Source organism: Fukomys damarensis, unplaced genomic scaffold (assembly GCF_012274545.1).
Source record: "Fukomys damarensis isolate Sample0158 unplaced genomic scaffold, DMR_v1.0_HiC HiC_scaffold_24, whole genome shotgun sequence".
Classification (NCBI taxonomy): Eukaryota; Metazoa; Chordata; class Mammalia; order Rodentia; family Bathyergidae; genus Fukomys; species Fukomys damarensis.
In genome coordinates this window covers 71,340,489-71,350,557 of record NW_022900936.1, presented here as the reverse complement: position 1 = coordinate 71,350,557, position 10,069 = coordinate 71,340,489, and the positions used below count along the sequence as shown (strand labels likewise).

At 49.1% G+C, this 10,069-nt stretch overlaps 1 protein-coding gene across 1 annotated transcript; it reads left to right on the top strand.

The window, feature by feature from the left end:
- The first annotated feature begins 6 nt into the window (after positions 1-6).
- Tada3 (transcriptional adaptor 3) lies at positions 7-10,040 on the top strand. Its single transcript, XM_010618986.2, has 10 exons — positions 7-11; positions 129-183; positions 786-1,018; positions 2,864-3,114; positions 3,244-3,349; positions 4,641-4,782; positions 4,870-4,973; positions 6,153-6,262; positions 6,827-7,012; positions 9,505-10,040. The coding sequence occupies exons 3-10, from the start codon at positions 812-814 to the stop codon at positions 9,695-9,697; spliced, it is 1,299 nt and encodes a 432-aa protein (XP_010617288.1). The 5' UTR covers positions 7-11; positions 129-183; positions 786-811; the 3' UTR covers positions 9,698-10,040.
- The last annotated feature ends 29 nt before the right edge of the window (positions 10,041-10,069 follow it).

Genomic DNA, 10,069 nt, shown 5'->3' with positions numbered 1-10,069 from the left:
GCGGAGAGGAGGTAGAGGGGCGGGGGCTGCGTTAGGGGCTCTCTAGGGGACGGGAATCCTAGGGCGGAACCTTGGGGCGACCCACGGGTGGGGACAGCCATTAAGCAGTCCTCCTTCTTCTGTGCCAGGCACTGAATTGGGCTCTTGAGCAACATCTCTTAATCCTCAGAACGTCCCGGGGAGGTAGGTACTGGTGTTATCCCCATTTTACAGATGCACACTTACTATGGGGAAGCATAACTTTTGTCTCCATTTTGAATACAAAAACCGAAACTCAGGTTAATTAAGTTCAGGGAGACCCATGAGAAGAGGACACGAACTGTCTGGCCTATGTCCCAAACCACTCTTAGGGGCATGGAGAGGGGAAAGGGTGGAGTGGGGTGCGCAAGGAGTCCCCAGAGCGCAGAGAGCAGTCAGGATATGCTTAACATCCAGAGGCTTAGGAGGGCTTTGGAGAAGAAGATAGTGGCAGAGCATCAGGAAGATAGGCACAGTGGTATATCTTGGTGGTCACAGCTGCAGACACAAAACTACCTGGATTCAGGTTCTCAGTTTCTATCTTTGTAAAAGGAGACTATGGTGGTTCCTGCTCATAGAGTTGTGTGAGGAATTCAGGGAGATAAGCTCAGCACCTAACCTGATGTGCACTTGGTGCACTGTGATTCCAAACTGTGTTGTCAGCAAGGGTGCCAAAGCATGGATTTCTGGATTGAGCCTGACTCCTGTGGAAGGAACCTTGGGACTTTCTCATGCCGCTTTGTCTCCACCAATGGCCTTCTCTTCAGCTCCACAGGGTCCCACCTCCTGGGCCATGAGTGAGCTGAAGGACTGCCCGTTGCAGTTTCACGACTTCAAGTCTGTGGACCACCTGAAGGTCTGTCCCCGCTACACAGCAGTGCTGGCCCGCTCTGAGGACGATGGCATCGGCATTGAGGAGCTGGACACCCTACAATTGGAGCTTGAGACCTTGCTGTCCTCTGCCAGCCGGCGCCTTCGTGTGCTGGAAGCTGAAACCCAGGTGATACCCCAACTAGGGGACATCACCAGCGATGGACTGAGTCAAGTTACGGGATGGGTCATGAGTTTAGCTCCATCTGCTGAGGTTGAGGAACTGATAGGAAGAGAAAGAGACTGAGATTGGACTCCTGTAATACATAAAATACACATGAGCTGGGCGTTGTGGTGCGCGCCTGTAATCCCAGCATTTAGGAGACTGAGGCAGGAAGGTCAACCCTATGAGTTCCATGCCAGCCGGCGCCTTCGTGTGCTGGAAGCTGAAACCCAGGTGATACCCCAACTAGGGGACATCACCAGCGATGGACTGAGTCAAGTTACGGGATGGGTCATGAGTTTAGCTCCATCTGCTGAGGTTGAGGAACTGATAGGAAGAGAAAGAGACTGAGATTGGACTCCTGTAATACATAAAATACACATGAGCTGGGCGTTGTGGTGCGCGCCTGTAATCCCAGCATTTAGGAGACTGAGGCAGGAAGGTCAACCCTCCATGAGTTCCATGCCAGCCTGAAGGACATATCAAGATCCTGTCTCAAATGGGGGGGGGCACATAAATTTGTGTGGTCCTCATCCTAACCACCTTTATGTTCTGGATTCTGTGTAAGTCAGCAGAGAAATGTCAGGATACATTGATACAGCAGGGAATTTGCAGGTAAAGGGAATGGGGAGACCTGGATTTGAACTGCACCTTAGGTACTTATCAGTGTTCCTATTACCTGGGTACGTGACTTTAAGAAAGTTACCTTATGCCTTTGAGGCTCAGTTTCCCTGCTGTCACATTGGGCTGAACAATAGAAACTACCTTTATAACTTTAGTGAGAAAAAAAAAAAAAAGATTGTCTGGGCTTTATTGGCACAAGCGTGTAATTCCAGCTACTCCAGAGGCTGAGGCAGAAGGATCACAAGTTTAAGGCCAGCCTAGGCTATGCAAGGCTGGCCTAAACACTTGGAAGACCCTGTCTAAAATCAGTGAATGAGGATGTAGCTCAGTATTCCTTGAGTTCAGTCCTCAGTACTGTAGAAAAAAAAATTTTTTGCAAAGGCTTAGCCAAGTGTCTGACACTAAGAAAGCAATCAAATATTATTTACTGGTACTATGACTATTTTTATTCACTGCATGAACATTCCCTGAGCCCTGTGTGCCAGCCACTCTGCTGGATCCTACTCTTGAGCAGGATGGTAAAGATAAACATCCTGCTCTCCGATAGCTTATAGTCCACATGAGCAGTACGCAGGTGTGCTGTTCATTCCAGTATGTCCAGCTATGCAATTGGGTCTGCAGTGGGCGCACCAGGGGCCAGGGACTCACAGAGGAAGGAGGTGCCAGTTCAGTTGGATTTCAGTGGACAAATAAAATTCACATGTCCCTGGAAAGCTGTGGAATCTTTCAAGGAGGGCTATGGCACAGTCAGTTATATTTTAGCCTCTTAAGAAGCAGGTAACCAGTGGGGAAGAGGTGTCCCAGGTGATGTTTGAAGTGAAGATTTGCTGGAAATCTTGCTTGTGTTCACCAGAAAGTCCCAACTAGCATATTTAGCAGGGCTAACAGGCATGGGTGTCAATCCTTACTTCTGTGCTACACAGTTTGTGACTAGCTGGGGTGAACAGAGGTGAGTTAGTACAGACAAAAAGTGAATGGAAGGGTGAGAAGTGTGTGAATAGAATTCTGTGGAATGAGACAGGGCCACAGAAAAAAGGCTGAGTTTTCAAAAATGAATAGGAGTTTCTTGAGCAAAAAAAAGACAGGGAAAGACCTTGGAGCCACCTTGGATTCTCATCCTTTATTCACTGGGGGAAAAGAGTATCCTGTATTTTCCCTTCTTCTCAAGTGACAGTCTGTACTTTTCAGATCCTCACTGACTGGCAGGATAAGAAAGGTGACCGGCGACTCCTGAAGCTGGGTCGAGACCATGAACTTGGAGCTCCTCCCAAGCATGGGAAACCCAAGAAGCAGAAACTGGAAGGGAAAGCGGGACATGGGCCAGGCCCTGGCCCTGGGCGACCCAAATCCAAAAACCTTCAGCCCAAGATCCAGGAGTATGAATTCACTGATGACCCAATTGACGTGCCACGGATCCCCAAGAACGATGCCCCCAACAGGTTCTGGGCCAGAGAACAGAGGGGAGCCAGAGCAGGGTTTTGGGATTCTGGTATCGGAGGCTTGCTGGGGTGCTGAATTGAGGCTGGAGGGGCACAGGGTACCCACTCTGGTTCTGCTCCTCCCTACAGGTTCTGGGCCTCTGTGGAACCCTACTGTGCCGACATCACCAGTGAGGAGGTGCGCACACTAGAGGAACTCCTGAAACCCCCAGAAGATGAGGCAGAACATTACAAGGTAGAGATCCGGGGCCTGCACAGACATAGGAGGCCAGATAACAAAACCTTCTTCTGCCTTCACCAACCCCGCCCAGCCTCCTGGTGGGCTTCATTTAATCCACTGAGACACCCAGGCTTAAACTCACCACTTCTGGTATCGCCTGGCTTTGGCCCCCTCCAATTGGTCACCACAGCTTCAGGCACCTACACCAGTGAGGTACACTCTTGTCCCTTCCCCTCCATCCCCTCTGCTTTGGTTTAGTCCCTCATGATCACTTATCCAAAGAGCCTTTTAATGTTCTCCCCACTTTTAGGTCTCCAGAGGGATTTTTCTTCCTTTAATATAGAAAAATAGCCAGGCGCAATTGTGCACACCTGTAATCGAAGCTCTATGAGAGGCTGAGGCAGGACTTAGTGAAACCCTGACCCCCCCAGAATAAAAAAGAGCTGGGGTGTGCTGCAGCACAAAGGCCCTGTGTTCAGGCTTGCAGTGCTCTACAGCTGGGCCTGCAGGCATGCATCGCTGCACCTGGTTTAAAACGTTTTTAAGCTTCAAGCATGGTTCTTTAAAGTGCTGTACTACAGTTAAGAAGAGCCCCCAGGGGTAGAGCTCTCCCATAAGTCAGCTGCCATTGTCACGTGGGCTCATGACATAGATTCCTGGAGTCTTTTGGCTCCTGCTAGCCACAGATTGAGCCTAAGTTCCTCTGTGTTTAGTGGCATGGCCCCGTGCCCCTCCATTTTCATATGACAGGCCCTAGGTTTAATCTGTGGCACCAAAAGCAAAAAAAAACAACAGTAACAAAATTATTTGGGAACTGGGGATGTGGTTCTGTCGTAGAGCTCTTGCCTAACATGCACAAGGCCGTGGGTTCAATCCCTAGCACCACAATTAAATAAACAGTCCATGTAGGCAATAGTAAATTCAAGCAACACAAGAAATAATTCCTTCTCACTCCTGACCCAGAGGCCTTCATTTTTCCTTGCTAGAAGCAGAAGCTGTGACTAAAAGAATATGAAAATGTGTGACTATTTTACCTATATCTTGAAATTGTTCCATATCAATTTTTCTGTGTGTTCTGGTTCTTTATGAGCCTAGCTCCCTTACTAGGAGAGTAAGTGTGGAGATTTTATCTCTTCTGTCCCTTCCGACCTGTATGTCCACCAGCCCTGGCCCTGGGCTAGGGCCTAGGGAGACAGATAAGTGAATGAGCAAAGGAGGAAGTGAAGGGAAAGCTTCTGGGCAGTGCTGAGCTCAGGGTAGGGCCTGTGCTGTGCACTCCAGAGCCAAAGGCTGATCCTCCCCACAGATCCCGCCTCTGGGGAAGCATTACTCCCAGCGCTGGGCCCAGGAGGATCTGCTGGAGGAGCAGAAGGACGGGGCCCGGGCAGCAGCTGTGGCTGACAAGAAGAAGGGTCTCATGGGACCACTGACTGAACTGGACACTAAAGGTAAGCCCCTTCCCCCTGCCCATGCCAGGCTAGCACTTGATTTCTTAGAACTTCATTCACCTATTGTCCGCTTCTCCGCACACTCAGATGTGGATGCCCTGCTGAAGAAGTCTGAGGCCCAGCATGAGCAGCCGGAAGATGGGTGCCCCTTTGGCGCCCTGACACAGCGCCTCCTGCAGGCCCTGGTGGAGGTGAGCACTCCAGCTCAAGACAGAAACCAGATTTCCTTCCTGTTTTAACACTTAATAGCTCAATGAGCATTCACAATTGAGTTTGTGTCACCAGCCTGGAGATCACAAAACACTACCATGTCCTAGAAGCTATTTTCATACCCCTCCTAGTCTCTGACCTCCCTGGAGGTGGCTACTCACCCAGTTACTCTTGCTACACGTTGACTAACGGTGGGTCCCTGTACAGTCTCCTTTCCACACATCCTCATACCAGAGGCCAGGACAGTGGTGGCTCCATGTCACATACGATGAAATGGGCTCAGCAAAGGAACTCTGCTTAATGTCACACAGCTGACAAACCTAGTAGTATTCAGACCTTATCTTCAGGGTCTTCATCCTTACACCCGCTTCCTGGAGTTCAGCAGACCATCTCACCTCATTGTGACTCACATTTTTCTTTTGCCCCAAACACAGTATTTTATTTCCCTCTGATTACCAGAAAGGAGTAAGGAAGGTCTCTGCCTCACATCATCAGAAGCAGATCCCACCTGATGATGGCTTTGCATTCTGGGTGTGATTACCACTCCAAGAAATTGAACAAGAAGAGCTGGGTAAAATCCCAGCTGCTCAGAAGGCTATGGCAGGGAGATTGTGAGTTTGAAGCCAGCCTGGGCAATTTAGTGAGACTTTATTTCAAAAATTATTTTAATTCCCAATGGTAGGGGGGAAAAAAAACAAAACAGAACAAGAGGAGTATGTGAAAAGCTTTTTGGTCTGTGACTAGCTGTGGCTCTTCTTTCTTGATCTCTCTCTGCACTGAAGAGACTGTCCCAAGACAGCTGATTGAAAGGAAGCCTGGGAAATGTAATGCAGCTCAGCTTCTGTGGAAAAAGGAGAGCATGGTATCGGGACAGCTTGCAGCCCCTTTTCCTTGTGCTTTGCACAGGGCTGGGGGCCCTGCTTAGTGTACCTCACCTGTTCCCATTTCCTTTACCGAGGAGTACTACAGTCTGTCTTCTGCATTCCCTTTGGGTGTCAATACCAAAAAGAAAGAAATATCTAGCAAGCCTTCCCGGAAGTGGTGGGAAATATTACAGGGTATTTCTGATCTGTGAAGGCTGTCCATGTAGGTCAGGGAGGAGTAAGAAAATGGAAACACTATAGTTCTTTCTCTCTCCACCCACTGCTGTGGTCTTGTAGGAAAATATTATTTCCCCTATGGAGGACTCTCCCATTCCCGATATGTCTGGGAAAGAATCTGGGGCCGACGGGGCAAGCACCTCTCCCCGAAATCAGAACAAGCCCTTCAGGTAAGTGATGTCCCAGCTACACTCACAGCTTAGCCATCTTGACAGGAAGTCTTTAATGGAGAGGCTCAGGGCACTCTAGTGACTGCTGGAGTGCTGGCCCAGGCTGTTACACATGTAGGCTGAGTACATAGTGGTGCTCATGTAGGTGACCTAGATATCCAACTGAAAGAGAGTGACTCGATAAACTGTCATGCTGTCTTATGGTGAAATAGCCTGCAGCTTCAGTCATATCAGAGAAGCATGCCTAACTGACATAAGAGGGTGTGGACAATAGGGTACCAGATAGGGAAAATTCATTGTAGCCCAGTTCAGAGAGTATGATCCTATTCTTACTTAAATGTCAGTGTGCGTACATAGGAGAAAAAACCTGGAATGGTATATAGCAAAGTATTAGAATTAATGCTAACACAATCTGAAACACACATGTATTTGGGGGTGTGCCACAAACAATAGAAAGGTGTTTGCTAGCCTCTGAACTCTGGGAACCTCTGAGGGTCCTCCACCAAGCCAACCCTTGAGCTCAGGGGCTGCTCCCTGGATTCTGAGGAGCCTCCTTGCTCACAGCGTGCCACACACCAAATCCCTGGAGAGCCGCATCAAAGAGGAGCTGATTGCCCAGGGCCTGCTGGAGTCTGAGGACCGTCCCGCAGAGGACTCAGAGGACGAGGTCCTAGCTGAGCTGCGCAAACGGCAGGCAGAACTAAAGGCGCTGAGCGCCCACAACCGCACCAAGAAGCACGACCTGCTGAGGTGAGTGTGAAGACAATGGGCCAGGGCTGGCCAGGGAGCTGTTGGCCACCATGGTCGTCTCCTAGGGCTCTGACAGGCTCTTGCACCCCCTGACTGGACCTGTGCGTCCCCAGGAGATCCTTGAGGAAATACGGTGCTGGGAGCCACCCCATGGGGCACATTCAGATTCTCAGCCTACGAGTGGGGCACAGGCATCTAGCATGGACTGATGGGAGTTTTTCATGTGTAAAAAACATAAAATTTATACTCCTAGCCATTTTAAGTGTACAGTTCAGTAGCGTTGACCATATTCATGTTGTCTGGTTTATTTTTTAAGTCTTTTCAGTTGTATTTTCATTTTTCCTCACAGTTTCATTTTATGAAAAATTTTACACACAAAGAAGATCAGAGAGAATGTAATAAATACCAGTGTACTCTTTCTGTAGACAGATCAGCTATTAGCATTTTGTTGGACATTATATTTATTGGTGTTTTCAGGAATCAGTGTCACTCGTGTTACAATGGTTTCTGTCCGTTTCACCCTGCACTGGTCACAGCAAGGGTACAGGTGACATTTGGAGGAATGCAATAGTGTGGTAGGAGCTGCCCATCCATTAGGGAGATGAACAACTCAAACAAGACTCCTTGCTTCTCCATATAGGTATGTCTTAGCTTCACGCAGCACCGACAAGGCAGGGCACACTCTTCATCTGGCCAGCTCTTCTGTCTCTTCTGGCATTGTGCTGTGGTCTAGGAGGCTTACAGGCTACTGGCAGGTGGTCAGAGAGGACCTGCCTTGTGAGAGGTCTGGGAGCTGCTAGGGCCACAAGGATGAGAGGAACCAAAGTGTGCTGAGTACCAACTGTGCAAGGGACTTCTGGGCACCTCTTTTTTACTCCACAGTGACCCAGGAAGTAGTGCTGCGTAGCTGTTTACTGAGGAGATAAAGGCCTAGCAAAGTGTTTTGCTGGTCACAAACCCAATATACAGCTGAGACCTGAGCCCCAGGTTGAATAAATCCAAGCCTCTTTCTAGTCCACATTCCCTCTGAAGGGCAAGAAAAGGGAATATGGATGAAAGAGGCACTGAGAAAAAGGAGCAGGAGAGGAAGAGAGAATAGTAGGGATATGCAGTTACAGAAGTAATGGGCAGTGGAGAAGTGGCCAGAGTACAGCCCCTAACCTGCCTGCTGTGGACCATCTGTAGGATGCTCCCTGACTCAAGCAGAGCTGTCCTGGAAATGAACCAATTGGTCCAGATCTTTAGGTGACCTTCAGTCTCACTATCAGTGGGGCTTAGAAGTCAGGACACACACACATCCTCACTCCACCCGTCCCCCCAGATCCTCCTGTAGGCCTGAGGCTGAGTGACTTAGCTCGCTCTGGAATGTGGATACTGAAGTAAGTGGGCCTTCTGCTGGTGCCAGACAGTTTTTAAATAACATTCTTTAGAAACAGTTTGGGATTGGCCTACTCCAGATCTCCATTAAGTGTGCAATCTTCGGGTATTTCTGGTCATCTTTGAGCCTCACTGGTAACATGGGAATAATAGTTCTTATTTTGCAGGATTGTTATAAGGCTTAACCATGTGTGTTTGGGGTTTTTTGAGGGTACTGGGGATCAAACTCAGGACCTTGTGCTAGCGAGGCAAGCGGCAGAACCACTGAGCTAAATCCCTGGCCCCATTTTTGAGTTTTTTGAGACAGGGTCTCGCTATGCAGTTTAGGCTGGTCAGAACTTACTGTGTAGCCCAGGCTGGCCTTGAACTTGCAGTGATCCTCCTGCCTCTGACTTGTAAGTGCTGGGATTACAGACATGCACCACCATTCCCAGCTATGTGTGTTTTAAAAGATGTCATTTTCTTAGATGAGTTTTAAATTCACAGCAAAACAGAGTGAGGTAGAGAGATTTCTTGTAAACCTCCCTGTATCCATACATGCATTGAACCCAAAGCCTTGGACATGCTAGGTAAGTGCTCTATCATTGTGTACAGTCCCAGCCCTTTAATTTTTTTTTTTTTTAATGGTGTAGAGGCTGGGTGTGGTGGTGCACGCCTGTAATCCCAGCACTTGGGAGGCTGAGGCAGGAGGATCACTGTGAGTTTGAGACCAGCCTGGGCTACACAGTGAGTTCCAAGTCAGTCTCACCTACATAATAAAACCCTGTCTCAAAAAACCAAAAATATAAAATAAAATAAAATGGCACAGGGCTAGGAATTTGGCTCAGTGGTTCTGCCATCTGCCCCACAAGTGCAAGGGCCCAAGCTCAATCCCCAGTACCAAAAATAAATAAAAATAAAATGGTGCAGCTCAGTGGTAGAGCAGTTGCCTAACATACCCAGTATCCTTCCCCACAAAAAGTACCTATCACATAATACCTCATGAGCACGTTCAGTGATGTGGCACTTCGCTCTGCTGGTACAGAATGGCCCAGGGAATGCCAGCCTGGGACTGTGGGGGTCTATCTGCAGGCAGCAGGGGTCCCACTCTGGAAGTGGCTGGTTGGTCCCCACAGGTTGGCAAAAGAAGAGGTGAGCCGGCAGGAGCTGAGGCAGCGAGTCCGCATGGCAGACAATGAGGTCATGGACGCCTTTCGAAAGATCATGGCTGCGCGGCAGAAAAAGCGGACACCCACCAAGAAGGAAAAGGATCAGGCCTGGAAGACGCTGAAGGAGCGGGAAAGCATCCTGAAGCTGCTAGATGGGTAGCCCTTGCCCTGCCTCAGCTGTTTTCCCTACCCTGAGGGAGGCCCACTTCCTTCTTTGGGTGCCAGATGCCTTGCTTGGCCTGGGCTTCTCAGGTCTGGCGAAGTCTGTGTGGTCTGGAGGGGACTGTGGCCCTCTTGACTCTTTAGGCCCAGCTCTGTCTAACCAGGATCCAGGAGGCCCTGCGAGGCTGGCCTGAAGCCCAGTTTCTGCTTGGCCCTAAGATGGGGGCTTCCTTTTTGGGTCTTCCTCTTTTCCCTCTTCCCCATCTTGCCCCTTCTCTTCTCCCCCTCAAGGACTTCTTCCTGTGGTTTTGTAAAGTGCAAATTTAAGAATAAAGTGACTGCTGTGGTTTTGCAAAAAAAAAAAAAAAAA